Source organism: Gorilla gorilla, chromosome 1 (assembly GCF_029281585.2).
Source record: "Gorilla gorilla gorilla isolate KB3781 chromosome 1, NHGRI_mGorGor1-v2.1_pri, whole genome shotgun sequence".
NCBI lineage: Eukaryota > Metazoa > Chordata > Mammalia > Primates > Hominidae > Gorilla > Gorilla gorilla.
The window spans coordinates 16,240,610-16,268,178 of NC_073224.2; the positions used below are offsets into that span (position 1 = coordinate 16,240,610).

The 27,569-nt window shown below is 56.1% G+C and overlaps 1 protein-coding gene across 40 annotated transcripts in view; it reads left to right on the forward strand.

The window, feature by feature from the left end:
- The window catches only part of OBSCN (obscurin, cytoskeletal calmodulin and titin-interacting RhoGEF), a 170,265-nt gene that overhangs the window by 53,172 nt on the left and 89,524 nt on the right, over window positions 1-27,569 (forward strand). For 38 of the 40 annotated variants that reach the window (XM_063707531.1, XM_063707526.1, XM_063707457.1 and 35 more), the window contains 25 exons: window positions 1,821-2,096; window positions 6,244-6,519; window positions 9,047-9,322; window positions 10,373-10,648; window positions 10,876-11,550; window positions 11,678-11,947; window positions 12,867-13,133; window positions 13,570-13,836; window positions 14,050-14,162; window positions 14,280-14,433; window positions 14,625-14,786; window positions 14,874-14,978; window positions 15,811-16,077; window positions 16,297-16,566; window positions 16,943-17,209; window positions 17,301-17,567; window positions 17,652-17,918; window positions 19,026-19,298; window positions 20,111-20,377; window positions 20,596-20,862; window positions 23,170-23,442; window positions 23,865-24,131; window positions 24,785-25,051; window positions 25,152-25,415; window positions 25,717-25,980. In XM_063707531.1, coding sequence (XP_063563601.1) covers window positions 1,821-2,096; window positions 6,244-6,519; window positions 9,047-9,322; window positions 10,373-10,648; window positions 10,876-11,550; window positions 11,678-11,947; window positions 12,867-13,133; window positions 13,570-13,836; window positions 14,050-14,162; window positions 14,280-14,433; window positions 14,625-14,786; window positions 14,874-14,978; window positions 15,811-16,077; window positions 16,297-16,566; window positions 16,943-17,209; window positions 17,301-17,567; window positions 17,652-17,918; window positions 19,026-19,298; window positions 20,111-20,377; window positions 20,596-20,862; window positions 23,170-23,442; window positions 23,865-24,131; window positions 24,785-25,051; window positions 25,152-25,415; window positions 25,717-25,980 — 6,597 coding nt within the window. The remainder of the gene's footprint in view (window positions 1-1,820; window positions 2,097-6,243; window positions 6,520-9,046; window positions 9,323-10,372; window positions 10,649-10,875; window positions 11,551-11,677; window positions 11,948-12,866; window positions 13,134-13,569; window positions 13,837-14,049; window positions 14,163-14,279; window positions 14,434-14,624; window positions 14,787-14,873; window positions 14,979-15,810; window positions 16,078-16,296; window positions 16,567-16,942; window positions 17,210-17,300; window positions 17,568-17,651; window positions 17,919-19,025; window positions 19,299-20,110; window positions 20,378-20,595; window positions 20,863-23,169; window positions 23,443-23,864; window positions 24,132-24,784; window positions 25,052-25,151; window positions 25,416-25,716; window positions 25,981-27,569) is intronic. The other 2 variants (XM_063707478.1, XM_063707484.1) reach the window with 1 other exon arrangement.

Genomic DNA, 27,569 nt, shown 5'->3' on the forward strand with positions numbered 1-27,569 from the left:
AACATGCACCTCACAGATGATATGGTTATTAATTTAGAAAGCCCAAAAAAAGTAATTATTAGTAAGAGATTTGGGAATGGTTACCACATAAAAGAATCAATATACAGAAAACATTTCTAGATCTATGTACCAGAAACAAGCACATGGAAAATAATGTTTTAAGAGATTTCCAGTACCATCCAAAATCTTGTAGTTACCAACTGCAAGCCTAACAAAAGATCTTTAGATGGTTTGTGGGGGGAAATTATTAAACATTGTTGAGAGACAGTAAAAAATATCTCAATAAATGGTTAGAAAGCTGTAGGAGACCTGAAAGTGTAAATCCCAGTCAACCATAGTTCTGTTGGGTAAGAGAATGCTGACAAGCGCATAGCAAAGGCTAAGCTGCCCTTGAGGAATGCAGTGTGGGGGCCTTTGCTGTACCAGACAGCAGGGTGTCCTCTAAAGCAGCGGTGCTCCAGATACCTGGACCCAAAGGCAGGAAGAGATGAACAGATCAAAATATTTGAATACTGAGCTCAAAGCAGCTTTGATGGAATCAGATTCCTCCTCCCTTTCTTTATTTTTTACCCTGGTGCTAGGAGGTGGTGTAGAGGAAGGGTGATCTTTTCACAAATGGTGCTAAGACGATTAACTGTTTACAAAAATAAAATAAAATTGGGTGTCTACCTCCCCATACAAGAAATCAACTCAATGTGTGGGTAGTATAGCTCTTACCAGATAATATAGATAATATAGATTATCTGGTGACCTGTGGGTAATAGAAGATGTTTTGAACAGAACATGAATGCACTAGCCACACAGGATGAATGATATATTTGCCTGCAATAAAACTGATCACTTTATTTCATCAGAGGACCTTCATACAGGAGTGAAAGGGCAAGGCACGGAGATGGAGAAGGTGTTTGTAACATACATAGCATTTAATTATATGAAGTTCCTAAAAATAAATATGTAAAAGACAGTGCTATTGAAAATTGGGGTTGGGCGTGGTGGCTCATGCCTGTAACCCAAACGCTTTGGGAGGCCAAGGCAGGAGGATTGCTTGAGCCCTGGAATTTGAGACCAGTCTGGGCAACATAGCAAGACCCTGCCTCTAGAAAATGAAAAATTAAAGAGCTAGGCATAGTGGTACATGCCTGTAGTCCCAAGCTCCTTGGGAGGTTGAGTTGGGAGGATGTCTTGAGCCTAAGGATTGAGCCTGCAGTGGGCTATGATCACACCAATGCACTCTAGCGTGGGCGACAGAGTGAGACCCTGTCTCAAAAAAAAAAAAAAAAAAAAGGAAAGAAAATTGGGCAAAACACTTTAATAGTGACATCACAGAAGAGTGAAGACTCCGTCCCCAAACCATCAGAAGGCGCCCAGCTTGACAGTCCTCCCGACAGGGACCCAGGAAGCCACAGGAGGCCCAGGCCCTCTCCGAAGAGGCCAGAGCTGACCCTCCTGACAGTGGCAGGAGCGGGAGCCTCAGACTCTGGGGCCCTGGGGTGAGGACGTGCCCTGCACAGTCCCCTGGGGAGACCCCGGCACATCCATGAGGGGAGCTGTGCAGGTGTCAGGACCCCAGTCCCTGCCCTGGAGGATCTGTCATGGCGGCCCTGCCTGGGGCAGCCCTTGGTGCCATGCAAAATGGAAGGAGAAACTGTATTCCTTGTGCTGGGAGGTGGTGGGGCTTCTCCTGACCACACAGCCAGTGCAGAGCCTGAGGCTGGTGAAGGTTCTCTTGCTCCCTCCTCCCTGCCCAGGCCTTCTCTCCCCAGTGCTGCCTTCCTGACCTAGATGGTGGTGGTCACCCTGTGCATCCCTGCCTTCCCCAGAGCCCAAGGCGGTGTTTGCCAAGGAGCAGCCAGCGAGCAGGGAGGTGCAGGCCGAGGCGGGGACCAGTGCCACGCTGAGCTGCGAGGTGGCCCAGGCCCAGACAGAGGTGACGTGGTACAAGGACGGGAAGAAACTGAGCTCCAGCTCGAAAGTGCGAATGGAGGCCGTGGGCTGCACACGGAGGCTGGTGGTGCAGGAGGCAGGCCAGGCGGACGCCGGGGAGTACAGCTGCGAGGCCGGGGATCAGCGGCTGTCCTTCCACCTGCACGTGGCAGGTCAGTGCTTTGGAGGTCCTGAGGAGCCTCTTCAGAGGTGATGGTGGTTCTGGCTCGTAGCCCCAGCATATCTCTGTGTACTTTCCTTCAGCCTTCATGTCTCGAGCTTCCCATCTTTCCACTCCCATTTCCATCTCTGTGGCTGCGCCAAGGGAGGGGTGTGCATGGGAGGGAGAGGGGCTGTTCCTGCAAACCCGGAGGCGTGTTTGTACTTGGTAGTGCACAGTCACACCTGCGGGGCGCCTTCCTGGTTTTCTTAGTGTCCAAGGAGGCTCGCTGCCCCTGGCACTGGGGGTTGAGGTGGACCAGGTGTCTGTCACATGCACAGAGGTGAATGTGCTGTTGTTGAATGTCTGGTAGCTCCTGAGTCCTCACCCTATGGAGCATATGGCTCTTGCCAGGGGGAGGGGAGATGCCTCCATTTCATCCAACCAAGATCATGGGAGTTTCCAGTCACCGAATTGTCCTTGGAATTTTCCCAAAACTAAAATTTGGCTTATCATAGTTTTAGAGAAAGGGGAACACTCTTCCCTCTTCCCATATGTTACAAAATGTAGATCCCTGATTTGTTGTGATTGTGTGAATCGTAAGGAGTGGTGCCCCAGTGGAGATGTGCCTGCAGTGCATCCATGGGCTTAGAATACTATTTCTAAAACAAAGCATGTTTTCCTTTTGTCCTCAATTGGAGTATTTGGTGTCAGTGTTCTCCTTGTAGTTTGATTTAGAAATGGAAAAGAATAAGTAGAGTAGGTGACACCAGCACACTTCGTCAAAGGCGAGTTCCCTTCATAGCAGCCTCTGTTTGTTATGTGTATTTACTTTATAGAATTTCCTAATGGTTACTGTGTTTGAGCCTCCATGGCTGCTTCATAGAGAAGTCTGAGAAACAAATTTATTTTCCTTTCATTAGGACAGTCTTACTGTCCAGTAACCCTGGCTGTAGGTACTACACTGACCTCTAGATGCCACCACATAACAGTTTGTTATTGCATCAGCATAGAGTGGTTTTGGGGGTGTATATACACCCAAAACCTCACTCTGTATCTTTGTCAAATTTTAAGAGAATATGACAAATTATTTTATAGAAATACATTTGTGGTAATAAATTTTATAGTAATAAATTTGAAAATATTGACAATTTGGCCAGTTCCTAGAAATATATCAAAAGTGACACAAAAATAAATAGATAACTCTAGTAGTCCTAGAAACTTAAAAAAATGGAACCATGAAAACCATCTGCTCATAGCAAAAGATGTAAGCCTGGTGGCTCTAATTGCTAAATTATGCTAAATATTTAGGAAAGAAATTATTCTATGTTCATACAGATTCTTCTACTAGGGAACAGAAAAGCACATATACTCCCCAGATAGTCTTGTAGAAACATGATATAGCCTAGGGCAGTGGCTCATGCCTGTAATCCCAACACTTTGGGAGGCCAAGGTAGAAGGATCACTTGAGCTCAGGAGTTCGAGATCATCCTGGGCAACATAGCAAAACCCTGTCTCTAAAAAACAATTAAAAAATTAGCTGGGTGTTGTAGTGGGTGCCTGTAAGTCCTAGCTACTTGGGAGGCTGAGGTGGGAGGACTGCTTGAGCCCAGGAGGTTGAGGTTATAGTGAACTATGATGGCACCACTGCACTCCAGCTAGGTCAACAGATTGAGACTCTTGTCTCAAAAAAGAAAAAAAAAAGAAAAATAAGAAATATAATATGGATATCAAAATATGACAAGGAATGTTAACAAGAATTAAAATTTTAGACCAATCTATTATGGATATCAAGGCAAAGTATTAGCAAACTGAATTTAGCTATCTATCAAGAGGATAAGACCCTCTAAGGAAGGATGTAGTCCCAGAATGCAAGGCTGGTTTAGTTTTAGAAACAAGTGCATCTATATAAAGGATGATGGAATTGGATGCAATGAAAAAATTATGTGATCTCAATAAATACAGAATACAATGTTTGATTAAATTTAATATTAAAGTTCAGAGGTAATATTTGATAAAATTCAGCATCAATTCATGCCATGAAATTCTTAACAAATTATAAAGTATCCTTCTTTAATCTGGTCAGTGGTATTGCAGAAAACACCAGGTAACTGCATATTTAAAGAGAACCTTGAAAGCTTTGCCTTTGAGATAGGAATCAGCACGTAGAAGCCAACCATCCCCACTTCCATTCAGCACTGTACAGCAGAGGAAGGAGGAAAAGAAAAGAAAAGGTATAACACTTGGAGAAAAACATAAGTGGGATTCACAGATTATATGAGTATCAATTCAGGAAATCCAAAAGATACAGAGATAAATAATAAGATAAATAATAAGTAATAACAAATAATATGAGAGTTGAGAAACATCACATAGAAATTCAACATGCAGAATACACATATATATGTATGTATGTATATACGCATACACACACACACACTAGCAACACAGTTGTAAAGTGAAATTTTAAAAGATTTACAAGAGCGTGAAAAGCATCAAGTATAGTAAAGATGTCTAATACCTCAGTGGAGGAAAATTGTCAGATATTTTTGTTGTTGAGTCAGGATCTCACTCTGTCACCCAGAGTGGAGTTCAGTGGTGCAATCATGGCTCACTGCAGCCTCAACCTCCTGGGCTCAAGAGATCCTCCCACCTCGGCCTCCTGACTTGATGAGAATACAGGCATGCACCACCATGCCCAGCTAATTTTTTAAGGAATTTTTTTGGTAGCGACAGGGTCTCACTATTTCGCCCAGGCTGGGCTCAAACTCCTGACCTCAAGCAATCCTCCCACCTCAGCCTTCCAAAGTGCTGGGATTACAGGTGTGAGCCACTGTGCCTGGCCATTGTGAAACATTTTTGACAGACAGTAAGAAGACCTAAATAAATAGATAGAAACCCATGGAAGACTCAAATATGTTAATGCCCAGTCAAAACCCAAGCAAATGTTTTTCTTTGGGGAGGTGAACGTTGAGAAGCAGATTCTGAAGGCCAAGTGGAGTAACACACTCTTGAAGAGCCACTTGTGAGCATTTGTCTACCAGATATCAAGAACATTCAGCTGCAGGAATGGAGACAGCCAGGCACAACACAAGGACAGTTGTCAGACCAAAGGGACAGAATCGTGAGCTCATGATCAGACCCAAATACATGGATTCTCCCTTTTATTGCTTCTTGTTTTTTTGTGTGTGTGTGTGTTTTGTGTGTTTTTTTTTAACCTTCACACCTGCACAGGCAGTGGAGAAAGGATGATCTTCTAAAAAAAAAATAGTTCTTTGATTTTTTAACCTTATAAAAATTTAGACTAGTAACTTATTTCACACTGAAAAGTGAGTTCCAGGAAGGTTAGCGGCCACAGAGTGTAAAAGGTAAAACCATAAAGCCTCTAGATGATAACATAGATTGCTAAAAACTTCAGGGAAAGGAAAGATTTCTTAAACAGTGGAACAATGGTATATTTAACTACATTAAAACTAAAACTTTAATTTGTCAAGACATCATTTGAGAGCGAAAAGGCAGGTCAAGGACATGGGTAAGATGTTTACAAATACACAGTTATCATTTGCTAGCATTTAAAATATATAAAGAGTTCCTAAAAATAAGGAAGGAAAAGACAGAAAAGGCTACTGAAAATTGGACAGAAGCCTGAAGAGTGATACCCCAGAAGAGCTGACGTAATGGCCAGAAGTGGTGGAAAGGGCTCCACCTTGCATGTCACCAGGCAATGCATGACAAAGCCCAGGCCTTCCCCGCAGAGGCCAACGCTGACCCTCCTGACAGTGGCAGGACTGGAAGCCTCAGTACTCTGGGGCCCTGCAGTGAGGACATGCCCTGCCCAGTCCCGTGGGGAGACCCTGGCATATCCTTGAAGGGAGCTGTGTAAGCATCAGGAACCCAGTCCCTGCACTGGAGGAGCTCGTGCACGGAGGGTTTGTCACAACTGCCCCGCCTGGAATAGCCCATGGCACTGCACAGTGGGTGGAGAAACTGTGATTCTTGTGCTGGGAGGTGGTGGGGCTTCTCCCAACTACATGGCCAGTGCCAAGCTTGGGAAGGTTCTGTTTCTCCTACTTTCTCGTCTAGGCCCTCCTACCCTAGGGTGGTCTTCCTGACCTGGGCAGTATCTTTGACCTCGTGTGTCCCTCCTTGTCCATCCCCAGAGCCCAAGGTGGTGTTTGCCAAGGAGCAGCCAGCGCACAGGGAGCTGCAGGCCGAGGCGGGGGCCAGTGCCACGCTGAGCTGCGAGGTGGCCCAGGCCCAGACAGAGGTGACGTGGTACAAGGACGGGAAGAAGCTGAACTCCAGCTCGAAAGTGCGCGTGGAGGCCGTGGGCTGCACACGGAGGCTGGTGGTGCAGCAGGCGGGCCAGGCAGAGGCTGGGGAGTACAGCTGCGAGGCAGGGGGTCAGCAGCTCTCCTTCCGCCTGCAGGTGGCAGGTCAGTGCTTTGGGGATGCTGAGTGAGCCCTGTTTGTAGCTGCTGCTGTGACTGGAGTAGAACCACTGCTGACGCAGTGGGCTTTCCATTAGACTCCATCCCTCAACTTCTCCCATCCTCTCACCTCCTACTTTTATGCCTGTGGTGGAGCTGGGCTGCTTAGTGGGAAGGGAGTGAACGGAAGGGTCAGGGCCCTCCTTGTCCATGTTGGGTGGTGTTTCCGTGCAGACACGCTGGGTCACATTTTCCCAGTACCTTCTCCGAACTACCGATGTCCCGAGGTGTCCAGGACTCTGGTCCTATCTAATGCATGAGATGGCGGTAAGCCAGACGTCCCTCCCTTGGGGGATGCTCCTGCAGTCCCTGCACGGCCTCATCTGGCCCCATGTGAGGGCTCTCCCTGTGGAAAGAGATTTTAATTCGTTGAGTCAGGGTGTAGGGAAATTCCAGCCACACAGTCTTATTTGGAATTATATCAACACTGAACACTGGGTTCCCAAAGTTTTCAGTGTTCTGGGACACACTTCTGTCCTTCCCTGTGGATGTAGAAGCCCTGTCAGAGCCTTCACTAAAACCCAGATCCACAGCGTTAGTGTGTGCAAAACGAGTAAAGAGGAGCACATTGGCAGGTGCGCACACATGACGTTGGAATTCCATTTCGGAAGCCAATCTCACTTTCCTTTTGCATTCTATTAGAATGTTCTGTGTCTGAATTCCCCTTGGAATTTGGATAGATTTAAAAGTGATAGGAATAAGTAGCTTATGGCACAGTGACACACTGGTAGAATTAAGTTATGGTGGTAGCAGTCGCTGACTGGGGAAGCCATATTTACATCATCCTGTTTCCTTGATGAGTCCTGTGCCTGCCCCCTCTCCAGCTGATTCATAGGAAGTCTGAGAATGACCTTTACTTTCCTATTGTTTGTTAGGAGAGTTTAACTTCAAACTCCAACCCTGAGCCCTGAGTGCCACCACATAACAGTTGGTGTTATATATATCTAAAATGGTTTACAAATGTGTAGATACCAAAAATACGCACTGCAAGTAAATTTGAAAAGTGTTAACAAATTATATAATTTCTAGAAACCAAAAACAGACTTAAGAAATAGATAACCTATATGCGGTTATCTACTGTGACTGAAGTTATCTCAGTTACTACAACCTAGTAAAAACTAGAACCGGTAGCGAAAAATCTTCTCATCAAACATGTGGCCCTACTGAGAAATTCTTCCAAATGTTCTGGCCAGAAATTCTTCCATGTTCATGGAAATTCTTCTGGAGAATGGAAAAAGGAAGATATACCCTCTAACTCATTATATGCAGATAGCTTAATGCCATGACTAAAATCTGGCCAGAAAATAGGAAGTTTGCACATTGTAGATCAAAGAATTATGGATATCATGGCCAATTTTTTAAACAAAATATTAGTAAACTGAATTCAGCAATACATCAAGACAATCATACAGGATGATGAAATTCATAGTCTAGGAATGAGGGATGCTTTCATGTTAAAAACATTAGAAAATCATGATATGTGATTGAAATTTGAAAACAATGTAATTATCTTAAACTCAGAATAAAGTACCATATTTGATAAAAATTTAACCTCATATATTCAGAAGAAATGTCTGGCAAAATTTAGCATCCATCATGCCATAAAATTCTTAACAAAGTATAAATAAGTTTTTTTTTTCCTAATTTGACACAGGGTATTACACAAAAATCACAAAGGGAGACTTTGTAAGCTGTGCCTCTGAGCCAGGGGACAGCATGAGGAAGCCAGTGGTCAACACTTCCATCCAGCATTGGATGGCACAGTTAGGAGGAAAGTAAAACGAAAGGTGTAAAAGTTAGAAAAAAGTGAATTGACAGAAGATACGGTTTACCCAGAAGATAAATTATTAGAGAGTTGAGAAAGATCAACCCTTGCAAGATCTGTGTGAAGAAACTTCCGTACATGTAGACTAGCAGCAAGCAGTTGGAAAATGAAAATGTAAAAGATTGACAGACGCCTCAAAGGCATCATGTTTATGATCCCAGTCTAATAAAAGATGTCGAGAGGTTCTGTGGGGGAAGCTATGAAACACTTTTGAGAGACAGTAAAGATCTAAAGTGGATAGAAGCCATGGAAGAATGAAAGACGTTCAGTCTCGATCAAAATCCAAACAAATGTGGTTTTGGGGGATGCAAGGTTGAAAAATGACAAGTGGATTTAAAGCTCCATACATGCTTGAAGAAGAGCCGCATGTGCAGGCACCCTAGTCCCTGCCCTGGAGGAGCTCATGCATCGAGGGTTTGTCATAGCTGCCCCACCTGTGATAGCCCATGGCGCCGTGCACAGTGGATAGACAAACTGTGATTCTTGCGCTGGGAGGTGGCAGGACTTCTCCTGGCCACGCAGCCAGTGCAGAGCCTGGGGAAGGTTCTGTTTCTCCTACTTCCTCATCCAGGCCCTCCTATCCTAGGGTGGTCTTCCTGACCTAGGCTGTATCTTTGACCTCGTATGTCCTTCCTTGTCCATCCCCAGAGCCCAAGGCGGTGTTTGCCGAGGATCAGCCGGCGCACAGGGAGGTGCAGGCTGAGGCAGGGACCAGCACCACGCTGAGCTGCGAGGTGGCCCAAGCCCAGACGGAGGTTATGTGGTACAAGGACGGGAAGAAGCTGAGCTCCAGCTCGAAAATGCGTGTGGAGGCCGTGGGCTGCACACGGAGGCTGGTGGTGCAGGAGACAGGCCAGGCGGATGCCGGGGAGTACAGCTGCGAGGCTGGGGGCCAGCGGCTCTCCTTCCACCTGCATGTGGCTGGTGGGTGGCAGGGTTAGGCAAAATGGAGGTGATGCTGAGTGTTGGGTGTGAAACTACAAGGGCATGTTTGGGCGGCCCAAGGTGCTGTGGGCCCTGGCACCTTCCCTCTCTGTAGGCCTCAGAATCTGTGTCCCCAGTTCTCCCCAGCAGCTCTCAGGCCAGTGTCCTTATGTCATGAGACTAGAGCAGGCCCATGGGCTGAGTTGACCATGGTGTGTGCCCTGCAGTGGCTGAGCTGGGGGTGGTAGGGACAGTAGCATGATGTCCTTGGGGTGTGGGTCTGGGGTCTGGGTCTGGCCTCATGTGAGGACCCCTGTCTGGGTGGTAGGGACAGTAGCGTGATGTCCTCGGGGGTCTGGGGTCCGGGTCTGGTCAGGTGTGATGACCTCTGTCTGGGTGGTGGGGACAGTGGTGTGATGTCCTTGGGGTGGGGGTCTGGGTCTGGTCTAATGTGATCTGCTGACTCCTCTGTGGGTGCTGGGCCATGGGAGGGCCCGGCAGTGACTGGAGAGCGTGTACTGGGTGGTGGGGGCTTGTCTCTGTGCTCTGGGCCCTAGATCTCTGTAAGCCTGTGCTGGGCCCCTTGGTCATCACCATGTGTCCACCTGTCTTTCTGATATCCATCCCCCTTCCACCCTGTCCCTGAGCTGGGGACAACAGACCACACTCAGCTTGGCACCCTCTTTCCAATGGCCCTGCCAACACTCCGCTGCCTCTGGGCTGGCCCAGGTTGCTGGTCCATCCCTCCTGACCCTTCACGTCCTGCTGCCTGTGGCCCTGCGTGGTGGGGAGGGCTGGCGACAGGTGAGGGCCCCAGGGCCCTGGAAGACCGAGGCAGGGAAGGGGCCGCATCCTGTTCCCAAGGGACATGATGGTGGTGCTGCCAACATGCAGCCTTAGACCTTTGGCTCTGGTAGTGCCGGGGGGAGCTCTGTGCGTCACTGTGCACTGCTTAATGATGGACAGCCCCGCCTGGCTGTCACTGGGCTGACACATGGGCTGTGTCTGCTCTGGAGCCTCTGACCCTGCATCCCTCCTTGTCCATCCCAGAGCCCAAGGTGGTGTTTGCCAAGGAGCAGCCGGCATGCAGGGAGGTGCAGGCGGAGGCGGGGGCCAGTGCCACGCTGAGCTGTGAGGTGGCCCAGGGCCAGATGGAGGTGACATGGTACAAGGACAGGAAGAAGCTGAGCTCCAGCTCGAAAGTGCGCATGGAGGCCAACGGCTGCACACGGAGGCTGGTAGTGCAGCAGGCGGGCCAGGCGGATGCTGGGGAGTACAGCTGTGAGGCGGGGGGCCAACAGCTGTCCTTCCGTCTGCACGTGGCAGGTCAGTGCTTTGGGGTGGTGAATCCACCTCGCCTGAAGCTGATGGCCACACTGTATGGTCCCTGGGATTCTGGATGGTGGTTGATGGTGCTCAGGACTGCACTGGGCCATCCTTGAAGAGCAATGGGTATCAGGGGTGCCAGGTAGCATTAGGGTGGCCCTGAAGGGGAGCGGGGCCGGTCCAGGGATGACAGGGTCCCCCTCTCATGCCAACTCACCTCTACCCAGAGCCGGAGCCCCAAATTTCAGAGAGACCCTGCCGCAGGGAGCCTCTGGTGGTCAAGGAGCATGAAGACATCATCCTGACCGCCACACTGGCCACACCCTCTGCGGCCACGGTGACCTGGCTCAAGGATGGTGTGGAGATTCGCCGCAGCAAGCGGCATGAGACAGCCAGCCAGGGGGACACCCACACCCTGACCGTGCATGGCGCCCAGGTTCTGGACAGCGCCATCTACAGCTGCCGTGTGGGCGCAGAGGGGCAGGACTTCCCAGTGCAGGTGGAAGGTGAGCCGGGCATGGGGCGTGGGGCAGGGACTCCTCCAGACACCTCTGTCCCAGAGCTGGACAGGGGTGAAGCTGGGGCTCAAGTCTGGTCTGTTAAGAGCCCGGCTGATGTCCCCTTTGTGCCCACAGAGGTGGCCGCCAAGTTCTGCCGGCTGCTGGAGCCTGTGTGCGGCGAGCTGGGTGGCACGGTGACACTGGCCTGCGAGCTAAGCCCAGCGTGTGCAGAGGTGGTGTGGCGCTGCGGCAACACGCAGCTTCGGGTGGGCAAGCGCTTCCAGATGGTGGCCGAGGGGCCCGTGCGCTCACTCACTGTGTCGGGGCTGCGCACAGAGGACGCAGGGGAGTACGTGTGTGAGAGCCGTGATGACCACACCAGTGCGCAGCTCACCGTCAGTGGTATGTAAGGGGTCGAGTGTCCCTATCCAGGGCAGCCTCCTGGAGGAGGCGGCCTTTGGTACTCCTGCAGCGTGGGGGCTCTGCCAGTCCTGTGCGCCCGCCTCTTAAGCAGTGCTCCTGTCTGCAGTGCCCCGAGTGGTGAAGTTTATGTCTGGGCTGAGCACCGTGGTCGCAGAGGAGGGCGGCGAGGCCACCTTCCAGTGTGTGGTGTCCCCCAGTGATGTGGCAGTCGTGTGGTTCCGGGACGGTGCCCTGCTTCAGCCCAGCGAGAAGTTTGCCATATCACAGAGTGGCGCCAGCCACAGCCTGACCATCTCAGACCTGGTGCTGGAGGACGCGGGCCAGATCACCGTGGAGGCTGAGGGCGCCTCATCCTCTGCTGCCCTGAGGGTCCGAGGTGAGTGTGGGGGGCAGCAGGATTTGCCTGGCTGGCCAGGGCTCCTTGCACAGGCACCTCCCCTGTGGGCTGGTTCTGAGTGGGCACCTGGAACTGCTGTCCTGTTACGGCTGGTCCGGCTGACCTCAGGAGACACGGGGTGTGTGGGCTAGAGAGAGGAGACTCGGGTAGGCTGGATGGGCCAGGTGCCTTCTCTTGGTATAGAGAAGATACAATCCTGCAGGTGCACCTGGTGGGGAATGGGTGGAGGCTGAGGCAATCCAGGGAGGCTTTCTGGAGTAGGTGGGTACATACTTAGCCTGATGGATGGCAGGGAAGAGAGAGTGGGGTTAGCACCAGTGCAAGCAGTGACATGGGCTTCCCATGCTGCTGAAGCCAGAAGCCAGAACTTGCCCTGAAGGGAAGTGGGAGTCATGTCAGGTTCTAGAGTAAGGGAGTGATGCAGCAGATTCACCTTCTGCGGAGTTGACGGGTGGCCTGAGGCAGAGAGGCCCGCCAGCGCCTCTTCCTTAACCTGCGCAGGAGTCCTGGGCTTTGCTAAACCGCCGTTGCGCCTGGGGAAGCTCTGTCTTCCCCCCTCTGCAGTTCCTGCCAGTGCTACTAGTGGGGATCACGTCTAGGATTTCGAGGCACCAGGGCCTGGCGTCTTGTTCAGAGCAGGGGAGCTGGAGATGGGAGCGGGGCTTAAGGAAGCTTCCTGGTTTCCTCGCTTAAAGTCGCACCCGGGAAGGGTGCGCAGCTGCGGCCCGCGTGTGGCCAGGGCCGCACTGTTTGGATTAGGATCCCGGGGCGCGGTGCCGGCAGCTCTGCCTGGGCCCAGCTCAGGGCAGGCGCCGGGATTGTGCGGGCCCTCTGTACCTTGGCTTGTCCGTGGAGGAGGGCGAGGGCCGCCGTGACCTCCCCTCTCCTGCGACCCCAGAGGCGCCTGTGCTGTTCAAAAAGAAGCTGGAGCCGCAGACGGTGGAGGAGCGGAGCTCGGTGACCCTGGAGGTGGAGCTGACGCGGCCGTGGCCGGAGCTGAGGTGGACACGGAACGCGACGGCCCTGGCGCCGGGAAAGAACGTGGAGATCCACGCCGAGGGCGCCCGCCACCGCCTGGTTCTGCACAACGTAGGTTTTGCCGACCGTGGCTTCTTTGGCTGCGAGACGCCGGATGACAAGACACAGGCCAAACTCACCGTGGAGAGTGAGCCGCGGGCGGGAAGGGCGGGGCATCGAGGAGGAGTGAGGAGGGAGGTGGGGCATTGAGGATTAGTGAGGACGTAGGCGGGGTGCTGAGGGGAGGAGGGAGGAGGGGCACTGAGGAAGAGGGAGGCGGGGCACTGAGGGGAAAAGAGAGGAGGGAGGTGGGGCGCTGAGGGGAAGAGAGAGGAGGGAGGTGGGGCACTGAGGGGAGGAGGGAGGAGCGAGGTGGGACACTGAGGGGAGTGGCGAGCCCTCTGGAAGGGGCGTAGGGTTGGGAGAGGGGCAGGTCTTCTGCCCGAGCGGCGAGCGGTGGGGGTGGGCGTGGGGCGGCTTCCTGGCCCTCCCCGAGCTCCTGGGGAAGCCGGCTGTGCCCCAGGGTTCTAAAGGCGGTGGTCTCAGAGCAGCGGCTGACCCGTGACACCGCGTGTGCACCGCAGTGCGCCAGGTACGGCTTGTACGGGGCCTGCAGGCAGTGGAGGCACGGGAGCAGGGCACGGCTACCATGGAGGTGCAGCTGTCGCATGCGGACGTGGAGGGCAGCTGGACTCGTGACGGTCTGCGGCTCCAGCAGGGGCCCACGTGCCACCTGGCTGTGCGGGGCCCCATACACACCCTCACACTCTCGGGGCTGCGGCCAGAGGACAGTGGCCTTATGGTCTTCAAGGCCGAAGGAGTGCACACGTCGGCGCGGCTCGTGGTCACCGGTGCGTTGGGGAGCCGGCAGGGCACAGCACAGAGCACGCCTACCTGTGCCGAGGGGGCCCCGGGGAGGTTGGTGGGTTCTCTGGGGACCTAGATGAGCCAGCTCCTTATAACTCCATCCAGCTGGGACACTGCCCCACCCCTGTCCCTGTCCCCATCCTGAAGGCTCCTCCAAGCCCTTTTTCTCCTCCCACCTCCTCCTTCCTCCTCCCCAGAGCTGCCCGTGAGCTTCAGCCGCCCGCTGCAGGACGTGGTGACCACTGAGAAGGAGAAGGTTACCCTGGAGTGCGAGCTGTCGCGTCCTAATGTGGATGTGCACTGGCTGAAGGTGCCTCCCTGCCGATCCCACTCCGTTGCCTCCTCCCCTCCTCTCATGTGGGCGGGCCCAAGCAGAACCCCAGGGCTGGACCACCTGAGTGCCTGACTGGGCCTCTGCCCTGCACAGGACGGTGTGGAGCTGCGGGCAGGCAAGACGATGGCCATTGCAGCCCAGGGCGCCTGCAGGAGCCTCACCATTTACCGGTGCGAGTTCGCGGATCAGGGAGTGTATGTGTGTGATGCCCATGATGCCCAGAGCTCTGCCTCCGTGAAGGTACAAGGTGAGGGCTGCGTGGGGCATGTGGGGCATGGCAGATGTGGGCACCTCCTCCTGTCCTCCGTGTCCCCCAGCCAGGGGTTTGGCAGCTCTACTTTCACCTTCACAACCCTTGGCATGCTGGGGCACTGGGTGGGGGGTGCTGGGAGCAGCTCTGTGTGTCCGGGTGTGGCAGGGCCTCCCTTGCCACCCCAGGCCGCAACATCCAGATCGTGAGGCCCCTGGAGGATGTGGAAGTGATGGAGAAGGACGGTGCCACCTTCTCCTGTGAGGTCTCCCACGACGAAGTGCCTGGCCAGTGGTTCTGGGAGGGCAGTAAACTGCGGCCCACTGACAACGTGCGCATCCGCCAGGAAGGTGCGAGGACAGGTGGCTGTAGCGGGCACGGCCGGGCCCCCAGGTCTTCCTCTGCCCCCGCCCATACTGAGCCGCCTTTGTCCCCAGGAAGGACATACACTCTCATCTACCGGAGAGTCCTGGCGGAAGATGCAGGAGAGATCCAATTTGTAGCCGAAAATGCAGAATCGCGAGCCCAGCTCCGAGTGAAGGGTGAGGTGGGGGCTGAGGGGAGGGCAGGGCTGGACGGTGTGCATGTGTGGCCAGCTGGCTCAGCACAGGCCCGGACGCCCCAGGCCCGCTCTCAGGACCAGGACAGCAGGGACTCGAGGGAAGGGGGTGTCACCTCCTTGGCAGGAAGATAGGGGCCAGAGAAGCGGCCATGAGGGGCTTCTCCCTTCCTTAAAACAGATCCTGAAGAATTCTCCCTCGGGCCGCAGCGAGTGCTGGAGAGGCCAGGCATGAGGTCCTGTGGGGGAGGCATGGCAGGGACGGGGGGTTCCACCTGGTGGCAGCGAGGAGGAGGATCAGGGAGAGTGGTGCTGGGGCGGCAGGGAGGGAGGCTCTGCAGACAGGTGGGGTGGGGATGGGCCAGTAGGGCTAATCAGAGGTATGCGGCGAGGGACATGAGTTCCTGGGACTGGGCTAGGGTATATGGTTATGGTTTGGAAGTGGGGGTTTGGGGAGAGGACTGCAGGGGGTGGGGCTACGTGGGGCAGGACCTACCCTGCTCTTGGTGGGCCGGGACAGCGTGTAGGACCTGGGCGGTGGAAGTGGGAGTGTGGGATATGGGAGGGCAGGGCGGGCAGAGGTGGGCGCACTCCCCTTGCTTGTGGTCTGCTCTGTGGAGCAGGTCCTAGCACAGCTCCAAGGGGGACACTTGGCCTGACCACCTGCTGGCCCCTGGTGGGCAGACATGGGCTGTTGGGGCTTAGTGGGGTCCAGGCCCTTGGCTGCCCAAGACCCTCAGTGCCTTGTCGGAGCCTGGGCCTGGGAGCCTGGAGCACCGTCTCTGATCCACCCCATGCCCCCGCCACGTTCACAGAGCTGCCAGTGACTCTCGTGCGCCCGCTGCGGGACAAGATTGCCATGGAGAAGCACCGCGGTGTGCTGGAGTGTCAGGTGTCCCGGGCCAGCGCCCAGGTGCGGTGGTTCAAGGGCAGTCAGGAGCTGCAGCCCGGGCCCAAGTACGAGCTGGTCAGTGATGGCCTCTACCGCAAGCTGATCATCAGTGATGTCCACGCAGAGGACGAGGACACCTACACCTGTGATGCTGGTGATGTCAAGACCAGTGCACAGTTCTTTGTGGAAGGTGCAGGCAGGGAGGGCAGCTCTGCAGGTTGCTTTTGTTGGGGGGAGTCTCCCAGGTCCATGGTTTGCCCTACACTCCTGGAGACGCTGGGTCCGGGCAGCTCAGGAGGATGCTAGCATGCATCTAGCAGGGCGGGGGCTTGTTCCCAGGAAGGAACCCTGCCGGAGGGGCAGCGTGTCCTATCCGCGGGATCAGCCAGCGACTGCTCCTCCCCAACAGAGCAATCCATCACCATTGTGCGGGGTCTGCAGGACGTGACAGTGATGGAGCCCGCTCCTGCCTGGTTTGAGTGTGAGACCTCCATCCCCTCAGTGCGGCCACCTAAGTGGCTCCTGGGGAAGACGGTGTTGCAGGCTGGGGGGAACGTGGGCCTGGAGCAGGAGGGCACGGTGCACCGGCTGATGCTGCGGCGGACCTGCTCCACCATGACCGGGCCCGTGCACTTCACCATTGGCAAGTCTCGCTCCTCTGCCCGCCTGGTGGTCTCAGGTGAGCACTCCCGCCCCGGTGGGTGGACGTGGGGCAGAGCCACAAGAGGACAAGGTTCAGGGCTGTTGGGAGGCCTGGACAGGGCTGTGGGTGGGTACAGGGCAGGGCCATGGGAGGAGAAGGCTCAGGGCAGTGACAACACAGTTCAGGGCCACAGATGGATATCGCTTAGGGCCAGGGGAGGACACAGTTCAGGACCGCAGAGGACACAGCTCAGGGCCAGGGGAAGACACAGTTCAGGGAATGGTGGACACAGCTCAGGGCCAGGGGAGGACACAGTTCAAGGCCATAGGTGAGCAGGCTCAGGGCTTGGCAGGCAGGGCAGGGTGATTGGTTCCTGTGGTGCCGTGGCCCAGCCTCTCCCCACTCCCTGCAGACATCCCCGTAGTCCTCACACGGCCGTTGGAGCCCAAGACAGGGCGTGAGCTGCAGTCAGTGGTCCTGTCCTGCGACTTCCGGCCAGCCCCCAAGGCTGTGCAGTGGTACAAGGATGACACGCCCCTGTCTCCCTCTGAGAAGTTTAAGATGAGCCTGGAGGGTCAGATGGCTGAGCTGCGCATCCTCCGGCTCATGCCTGCCGATGCTGGTGTCTACCGGTGCCAGGCGGGCAGCGCCCACAGCAGCACTGAGGTCACTGTGGAAGGTGGGGCATGAGGGGCATGGGGCTACTGAGAGGGTTTTGGGGAGGGGTTGCCCGGTGATGTGGACACTGAGGCCCGTTGTGTCTCTTGCAGCGCGGGAGGTGACAGTGACAGGGCCGCTGCAGGATGCAGAGGCCACGGAGGAGGGCTGGGCCAGCTTCTCCTGTGAGCTGTCCCACGAGGATGAGGAGGTTGAGTGGTCGCTCAACGGGATGCCCCTGTACAACGACAGCTTCCATGAGATCTCGCACAAGGGCCGGCGCCACACGCTGGTACTGAAGAGCATCCAGCGGGCTGATGCGGGCATAGTACGCGCCTCCTCCCTGAAGGTGTCGACCTCTGCCCGCCTGGAGGTCCGAGGTGAGTCATCCCACGAGTCTTCGGGACTCCCCACTAGGAATGGGACAGGCGCTGGCCTCCCTCACCCTCCTATCCCTCCTGCAGTGAAGCCGGTGGTGTTCCTGAAGGCGCTGGATGACCTGTCCGCAGAGGAGCACGGCACCCTGGCCCTGCAGTGTGAAGTCTCTGACCCCGAGGCCCATGTGGTGTGGCGCAAAGATGGCGTGCAGCTGGGCCCCAGTGACAAGTATGACTTCCTGCACACGGCGGGCACGCGGGGGCTCGTGGTGCATGACGTGAGCCCTGAAGACGCTGGCCTGTACACCTGCCACGTGGGCTCCGAGGAGACCCAGGCCCGGGTCAGCGTGCACGGTGTGTGGCTGCAGGCACGGCGGAGCTCAGGGAAGGGAGGTGTGCTGGGTGGGCATGGATGTGGGGCCGGCCACTACCTGGGTGGCCCACATCATTCTCTGAGATTGAAGGGCTGCTCTGCTGAGCCGGGGAGGTCAGGGGAGCCTTCTCGGGGAGCCATGGATTGATGTGGTCCTGTGAGGCCTGGGTGCAAGCAGGTGGACCTGGGGACAGTGGGTCCCGGAGCCAGAGATTGTCCCCGGAGCCAGGGTTGGAGGCTGTGCTGTCCCTGCCCGCTGGTCCCGACGACATAGCCTGGGGATGTTGCCCTGTACCAGGGGACGTGTCTGCATGGAAGCCATCAGGCCACTGTGGGGACACCAATGGGGATAGCCAGGGAGAAGCCGAGATGCCAGGCAGGGGCTGTGAGTAGGCCACGTCTCTGTCCTTCACGGGGCCCCGGCAAGGCCCTAAGGCCACTGGGCTGGCAGGGTAGAGCCATCCCTGAACCCAGCCCTGCAGCCTTGGGGGCGTGCGTGCCCTGGAACCTCTCCTGCTTTTCAGGGGAAGTTTTCTCAACTGCAGGGTGGCTACCTGGCCCCCTCTGTGTGTGTGCCCAGTCCCAGTGGCATCCTGGTGTGGGTGACAGGTGATGTAACCAGCCTGTTTGCTGGTCCTTGACAGTCTTGTAACGAGATGGGAAGGGGCAGGAGCCATGGTGAGTTTGTCCTGGAGCTGGGACTAGCCTGCTTGGAGGCCCCTCATCCGGGGTCCTGTGCCCCCTCTCCTCCCTGTGATGACCATGGGTTCTCCCTCTCCCTGCCACCCTGATTGGAGCTCAGAGCTGTTGGTTATGCAGATGCCAGGGGACAGCCAGCTCCAGCAGAGGGGCATCTACTCATTGGCTGGTGCAATGTGGCACCCTGTCCCCCAGGGCCTGGCCTCTCCCAGGGTCTGGCACCTCCCAGGGTTTGGTCCCTGTGGGGTCTGGTCCCTCTAAGGAATCCAGCTCCTCCTGGGGTCTGGTCCCTGTGGGCTCTGATCCCTCCCAGGGTCTGGCCCTTCCTAGGTCTGGCCCAGGGCAGTGCTGTCCTCTTGCCTGGCCTGACAGTCTCTGATGGCCCGCAGATCTGCACGTGGGCATCACCAAGAGGCTGAAGACAATGGAGGTGCTGGAAGGGGAGAGCTGCAGCTTTGAGTGCGTCCTGTCCCATGAGAGTGCCAGCGACCCGGCCATGTGGACAGTCGGTGGGAAGACAGTGGGCAGCTCCAGCCGCTTCCAGGCCACACGTCAGGGCCGAAAATACATCCTGGTGGTCCGGGAGGCTGCGCCAAGTGATGCCGGGGAGGTGGTCTTCTCTGTGCGAGGCCTCACCTCCAAGGCCTCACTCATTGTCAGAGGTGGGCAGGGCCTGCTGGACAGGGGCTTATCACCTGGGCTGAGGAGTGGGGACCCTGGGCCTGTCCCCAGGAGTCCAGGAGCTGGGCCCCCCTGGCTACAGAAGCTGGTGGGGGGGGCTTTTGGGGCCTGCCTCCCCCAGCTGCTGCAGAGCACCCCTTCTAGAAGCCACAGGGCCTGAGTCACCTGCTGGATGCTGGGGGCAGTTCTCGAGTGGAATTGGGGTTGCACTGTTTTCTGAGCTCTGATATAGGCCTGGATTCTTTTCCAATCCGTGGTCTGAGTGCCCTGAGCACTTGGTAGCTCCCAGAGCTGTGACTCACAGGGCCAGTCTGGCAGCACTGGCCTGAGGCCCCAGCCACCTGCTCCGCTGACATCACCGCCAGCGCCCGAGTTCGCGCCCCTGACGAGCACACTTGGTGCAGCTCGGCGGGGCACACTCAGAGGATGCCAGCGTGGGCCTGAAAGATGCCAGGGGATAAAATTCTGTAGTTTTTGATCTTCCTGCCTCCCAAGTCCCACCGTGGTGACAGTGGGGACACTAACATTCCAGGACTCTGAAGCTCCTGAGGGCCGAGGTCCCAGAGTTTGGGGGTTGCAGGTTCTATTGTCTTGGTCACCAGAGAGTGAATGTTGTCAAACGCTTGTCCTTACCCCAATCCTGGTCATGGTGGAGGTGGTAGGTTTTGGCTGGGTCTGTGCCTGGGGCTATGGCTGTAGCCCAGATGGTGGCTGTGGCTGTGGCTGCAGTCATCTGTGGCTGGTGCCGTGGCCCTGGCTGTGCTTCAAGGGCAGCTGTCCCTGCTCCCTTCAGAGAGGCCGGCCACCATCATCAAGCCCCTGGAAGACCAGTGGGTGGCGCCAGGGGAGGACGTGGAGCTGCGCTGTGAGCTGTCACGGGCGGGAACGCCTGTGCACTGGCTGAAGGACAGGAAGGCCATCCGCAAGAGCCAGAAGTATGATGTGGTCTGCGAGGGCACGATGGCCATGCTGGTCATCCGCGGGGCCTCGCTCAAGGACGCGGGCGAGTACACGTGTGAGGTGGAGGCTTCCAAGAGCACAGCCAGCATCCGTGTGGAAGGTGAATGCCGCAGGAGCCCCACGCGTGGCCCTGGAGTGGCCTCTCTGCCCTAGCGGGGCACGGGGCCACCCCTGGAGCCTGAGCTGCTCTGTCCCAGGTGGAAGGGCTCAACTCAGGTCCCAGAGCTTCTGCAGCAGGACCTGGAAGATAACGGGGCCGGCCTGGGGTCTGTGCAGGCCTCACGCCCCACCTATTCTGCCTCCATCTCCCTGCCCCAGAAAAAGCAAACTGCTTCACAGAGGAGCTGACCAATCTGCAGGTGGAGGAGAAAGGCACAGCTGTGTTCACGTGCAAGACGGAGCACCCCGCGGCCACAGTGACCTGGCGCAAGGGCCTCTTGGAGCTACGGGCCTCAGGGAAGCACCAGCCCAGCCAGGAGGGCCTGACCCTGCGGCTCACCATCAGTGCCCTGGAGAAGGCAGACAGCGACACCTATACCTGTGACATTGGCCAGGCCCAGTCCCAGGCCCAGCTCGTAGTGCAAGGTGAGGCGGCCAAGTGTGCTCGGGCCTAGGCTTTGAATGGCACTGGAGACTTGGAGGTGGACAGGCCCAGCCTCAGTTTCTTATCATGAGGGTATAGGGGTGCACCCTGGGTGGTCACTGAGGCTCCCCAGCATGGCTGTGAATGAGCTGCTGGTGCTCACTTACTCGTGTGTTTATTTGGTCACTGTGTGTTTCTCCCACATGCCCCGTGTGCCTGGCCCCCATGCGTAAGCTCGGCGTGTATCTATACATGCAACGTGTCACCCTTATCCCAGAGGGACAGCCTGACTCAGCCGTGCCAGGCAGCCTCAGGTGCTCCCAGGGAAGAACTGATGGTCATTAGGGTTGTCATTGAGAGTTACAGTGGCATTTTAGTCTTTTTCTTGTTGTTTACAACAGAATACCTGAAACTGGGTAATTTATAAAGGAAATAAATTTACTTCTTACAGCTCTGGAGGCTGGGAAGTCCAAGGTCAAGGGGCCACATCTGGTGAGGGCCCTTTTGCTGACAGGGACTCTCTGCAGAGTCCCCAAGGGATGGCACAGGGCATCCCATGGGGAGGGGGCTGAGTGTGCTAGCTTGGGCCTCTCTTCATCTTCTTTTAAAGTCACCACTCACATGGAAGCACTTTAACCCATTAACCTGTTAACCCATTGATCCATGAATGGGTTAATCCATTCCCGCCTTGGACCCAATCCCCTCTTAAAGGCTCCACCTCTTAATATTGCCACATTGGGATTAAGTTTCAACATGAGTTTCCAGGGGGACATTCAGATCATAGTAGGTGGCTGTTCGATCTTACTGTTTGGCTCCACATTTGAGTGGCAGGCAGAGTGAGAGCTGTCATTCTCTCGACTCTGTAGATAAGAAAACTGAAGCTTTAGTGGGTCCATGGCCAGGGCAAGGTCATCAGGCACATTGGGATCAGAGCAGGCGAGGCCCAACCCCATCACCGCAGCCTTCACTTGGCTCTGAAGTCCCGGGCCGGTGTCCAGAGCTGAGTTTGCAGGAGGTCACTGCTGGGGTCTGACCACAGGGCGTTCACAGAGTTCAGTATTTGAAAGGCCCCAGTTGTGATCATCAGAAGTAACGTAAACCAGGAATCATCACTGATTTTTTCTCTCCAATGGATTTGGTGACCCTGGTGAAAGTATTCTGTTAGCACAGTAATGCTCCATGATCTAATAAAGTTGGTACCCAGAGTTAATTTTTTAAAAAGTCATCAAAAGTGAGAGTCATAAGATAACAAAAGATGCTCTTTTAAAGTTTAACATGGCTGGGCTCAGTGGCTCACACCTGTAATCCCAGCACTTTGGGAGGCTGAGGCAGGTGGATCATGAGGTCAGGAGTTCTAGACCAGCCTGGCCAACATGGTGAAACCCTATCTCTATTAAAAATACAAAATTAGCCAGGCATGGTGGCGCGTGCCTGTATTCTCAGCTACTCAGGAGGCTGAGGCAGGAGCGTTGCTTGAACCCGGGAGGCAGAGGTTGCAGTGAGCCAAGATCGCGCCACTGCACTCCAGCCTGGGAGACAGAGTGAGATTCCATCTCTACAAAAATAAAATAAAATAAAATAAAAATTTAACATATGAGGATGTCGACTGGCCTGGTCTGGGAGCCCAAGCCATTTCCTTGTTTGCCATCCACTGATGGCAGCTCTTCCTCCGTGTGCATTGCCCGGGCTGGGGTGAGCTTCTTTGAGGTGGAGTTGTGCCTGCAGGACACTCGTGCATGCAGAAGGAATCTGAATGCAGGACCTGTCTCTATATTCATAAACGCTCATCTCTTACCATCCCTAATTCAACAGCCAAAAAACCTTGTTTCTAGGAATTCACATTTCCTATCTTCCAAGCATTTGATTTAAATTTCAACATAAATGTAGCCATTTTTTTTTCACACTCCTGTTTCATCTGTTACTACAAGAGTTATTTCATGGCACAATTGTAATGATACACACAGCTGTGTAAGCAGGTTTGGGAGCCAACCGCTCCTGGGAGCACAGCTTGGAAAGGGGGCAGGAGTGTGCTCTCCTGGGTTCTCAGCAGGCTGCAGACTCACCCAGCAAGCCTTGCAGAAGGACCTCCAAGGTGCAGAGAGGTGGGCTCGGGGCTCCGAGTGGCCCTCAAACAAGTATCTTTGGACCATTCAAGCTCTGACCCACTTACTGTTTCCAGAGTTCTGTCCCTGCAAACTTGTTAAAACACAGCCACCTTGCTCTGTCCTGGGGAGCGTCTGTCCTGGGGAGCACTGCTGGCCAAGCCTGCCCAGGACGGTGGGGCCCCTGAGCAGTCTGTGCCTTTGCAGGCCGGAGAGTGCACATCATCGAGGACCTGGAGGATGTGGATGTGCAGGAGGGCTCCTCGGCCACCTTCCGTTGCCGGATCTCCCCGGCCAACTACGAGCCTGTGCACTGGTTCCTGGACAAGACACCCCTGCATGCCAACGAGCTCAATGAGATCGATGCCCAGCCCGGGGGCTACCACGTGCTGACCCTGCGGCAGCTGGCGCTCAAGGACTCGGGCACCATCTACTTTGAGGCGGGTGACCAGCGGGCCTCGGCCGCCCTGCGGGTCACTGGTGGGTCGCATGCCCGCATTGCACATGTTGCTCAGAGCTGCAGACAGGTGGAGAGGTGGATGGCAGCTCAGCCATGTGCCCAGTATCCCTGGGCTCACAGAGAAAGCACCATTGGCTTACTGTGGGGTGGGGGCTCGGAAGGCTGAATTGGGCTCTTTCAGGATGGATGCTTCTGCATGGTTTGCAGAACTGTGCTTGGCGTGGCCCGGGCCAGGCTGCATCCCCACTGGGGCAGGAGCCGCACGGAGCCTGCCCTGTTCCCTCTGCAGCCTTTTGCGTGGCCCCAGCGTGAGGGTGGCTGGTGGGTGCTGAGCCAGGGTGTTGCCTGGTCTGCAGTGAGACCCAGGGTTTCTCCCCGTTGGCCCCTCCAGCGGCAGCACGACAGGATCCCACATGCCCTTGCTTCTCTCTCTGTCCCCCAGAGAAGCCAAGCGTCTTCTCCCGGGAGCTCACAGATGCCACCATCACAGAGGGTGAGGACTTGACCCTGGTGTGCGAGACCAGCACCTGCGACATTCCTGTGTGCTGGACCAAGGATGGGAAGACCCTGCGGGGGTCTGCCCGGTGCCAGCTGAGCCACGAGGGCCACCAGGCCCAGCTGCTCATCACTGGGGCCACCCTGCAGGACAGCGGACGCTACAAGTGTGAGGCTGGGGGTGCCTGCAGCAGCTCCATTGTCAGGGTGCATGGTGAGCCCCAGCAGCCCCAAAGCCCAGCCACAGGCCAGGTGCCTATAGCTCTCTTCTCAGGCAGCACCGTCTTCAGGGCAGGGCATGTGCGCCCACAAGGAGCCCAAGGCAGGAGCACCCAGGCTCCCGTACATCCTGTATGGGGCACCCATGGCTCCCCATGTCCTTCCTGGCTCTCCCTGGCACCTTGTCCACCCTGCTCGGCTTCCGCCCTGGCCTCTGCCACCTGCGGGAGCCGCGCTGCAGAGCTGTCTCCTCTGCGTCCCTGAAGGGCCATCCCTCTGTGTCTGCCTGTGTCCCTGACCTCCCATCTTAGGAGGTGCCAGCCACAGTGGCTTAGGGCCCACTGTGACCTCATTTGACCGTACTTTCCTCATCACAGCCACGCTTTGAGGTCTGGGCTAGGGCTTCCAACTGTGAATTTGGCGGGCACAGGTCCCTGACACCCCACCATTCTGTTCTCCTGCTTGGTTCACCCTTTCTATCCCTCACCCTCAGAGTTGCCCCTTTCCGGAAGTCTCAAGGTCGCTGCCACAGGCCCCAAAGGAGAAGGGGGACCCTGCAGCTGATGTCCCCAGCCCTCCACCACCTATAGGGGACCCCTAGTGGACTTCAGTCGGGGGAGGGCAAGCTGAGCCTGTGCCTGTCTGCAGCGCGGCCAGTGCGGTTCCAGGAGGCCCTGAAGGACCTGGAGGTGCTGGAGGGTGGTGCTGCCACACTGCGCTGTGTGCTGTCATCTGTGGCTGCGCCCGTGAAGTGGTGCTATGGAAACAACGTCCTGAGGCCAGGTGACAAATACAGCCTACGCCAGGAGGGTGCCGTGCTGGAGCTGGTGGTCCGGAACCTCCGGCCGCAGGACAGCGGGCGGTACTCATGCTCCTTCGGGGACCAGACTACTTCTGCCACCCTCACAGTGACTGGTAAGCGTCTCTGTCCACCCTGCCCATGTGGCCCAAAGATGCCTCTTCCTCCAACGCAGGGGAGCAAAGACGATGCTCTCTGTGTCTGACTTTCCTGCAGCCCTGCCTGCCCAGTTCATCAGGAAACTGAGAAACAAGGAGGCCACAGAAGGGGCCACGGCCACGCTGCGGTGTGAGCTGAGCAAGGCAGCCCCTGTGGAGTGGAGAAAGGGGTCTGAGACCCTCAGAGATGGGGACAGATACTGTCTGAGGCAGGACGGGGCCATGTGTGAGCTGCAGATCCGTGGCCTGGCCATGGTGGATGCCGCGGAGTACTCGTGTGTGTGTGGAGAGGAGAGGACCTCGGCCTCACTCACCATCAGGGGTAAGACCGTGTATCCAGAGCCGTGTCTGGTGTCCAATTTTTACCTCTGCTGTCAGTCGTACCCATTCTAGTCTCCCTGACTGTGCCATGCCCTTCCCAGCACATCACGGAATCCCTTCCAGCTTTCTGGGCTGTGGAAGGAACCAGGAGAACCCGGCATTTGCAGCCAGACTCCCACCCTCGAGGCACCCTGGGACTTGTCCTGTGGGAGTCTGTCTTATCCTCCGTCTTGCCATGGCCTGTCCTCCTGTGCTTCCCAGAATCTGATCTCCTCCATGTCTGTCTGTCCATCTCTCCCCAGCCATGCCTGCCCACTTCATAGGAAGACTGAGACATCAAGAGAGCACAGAAGGGGCCACAGCCACACTGCGGTGTGAGCTGAGCAAGGTGGCCCCCGTGGAGTGGAGGAAGGGGCGTGAGAACCTCAGAGATGGGGACAGACACAGCCTGAGGCAGGACGGGGCTGTGTGCGAGCTGCAGATCTGTGGCCTGGCTGTGGCAGATGCTGGGGAGTACTCCTGTGTGTGTGGGGAGGAGAGGACCTCTGCCACTCTCACCGTGAAGGGTAATGACTGCTCCTGGCCACGTGCATGGGTGGCTATGTCTGAGCGGGTGTGCACATTCCTGCTTTGTGCTCACGTCTGCGCTGTGGCCTTCCCTGTCTTTCTGCGTGTGGTTCCTTCATTCCTTCAGTAGGGATTCCCCACACCTGCTGCGTGTTACCCATCTCAGGAGCAGGAAGACAGCAGAGAAGAGAGGGCTGTTTGAGCCCTACAGAGTTGTAGGCAGAGACAGAGGATGTGGGGAGAACCAAATCATTAGAAAAGTGAGATCACAGATCTTCTCCAGGGTAAACACTAGGAAGGCAGGAAGGCAATCAGGAGGAGCCCCAGAAGCGGAACACAGACGGGAGTGGGGGGATGGCAGGTGGGCTGGAGTGCACAGCCAGGAAGGGGAGGGTCCATTGTGAGGAGGAGAGAGGCAGGGTGACTGTGGGGAGGAGGTGATGGGGGTGACTGTGGGGAGGAGGTGATGGGGGTGACTGTGGGGAGGAGGTGATGGGGGTGACTGTGGGGAGGAGGTGATGGGGGTGACTGTGGGGAGGAGGTGATGGGGGTGACTGTGGGGAGGAGGTGATGGGGGTGACTGTGGGGAGGAGGTGATGGGGGTGACTGTGGGGAGGAGCAGCCACAGTGACTCTTTGTGTGTCAGCCAAGCAGAGCAGCTGTGTGGAGTAGAAGAAGGGGCCCAAGACAATCTGAGATGGAGGCTTTGACCAGGACAGAACGTCCGGAGCCCTGTGGCCTGCCTACGGCAGATCTAGGGTGTCCTCACGTGTGGGTGGTGGGAGTGGATCTCAGCCATAGCTGGGTCCCCTAGGGACGTGAGACTGCAGAACTCGCCCAGGGCCCTGAACCTCTCAGTCACAGCAAGGAGAGGATTCTAGCCTCAAGCCACCAGTGTTCTCAGCAGAAGGGGCAGAGCCCTGCAGGCCTGGCCTCGTGTGTCTGTGGAGCCGGGACCCATGGCCCGGTGTGGCTGGTGGCGTGGTGTGGCGTGTTCAGGTGCTCAGGGCCTTGAAGGGCCTGGCTCACTTCCGTCAGAGAAAGCACATGGGATAAAGCTGGCCCAGGTGGAGGGCTCGGGCACCTTACAGGGAATGCAGGGAAGGACTCTCCCAAGCTCAGGGGCCTCCTCGCCCAGGACTGGTGGGCTCCCCTCACACCACAAGGAGCGATCCCTCAGCCAGTGAAGGGGCAGGTTCTGGGGGCCAGGCACAGCCATCTGGATGCCAGTGCCTGAAGCAGGTAGCTCCGGTCACAGGCACAAGTGTTGTAGACCTTTGCGGAGAGGCCCGGCCTCCATGCACCTCCAGCGGTGTCGACAGAGCACAGACAGCTTCCAAGGCATGGAGGCACCACACTACCAGGCTCGCCAGGACACCCCAGAGGGGCACAGACTTCGGGCCCTGTCACGTGGCTGTGTAGCATGTTGGAGAGACACAGAGACCACAGGGGCCCGGGGGCTAATCTGTGTCCTCCTCAGACCGGTGGCTGAAGAGCAGATGATCAGAGTGGACCCCTGCCGGCTGCCTGAGGCAGTTGCTTCCAGAAGTGGGCGAGTTCCGGGGAAGCTTCAGGTGGTGGGTCCCCT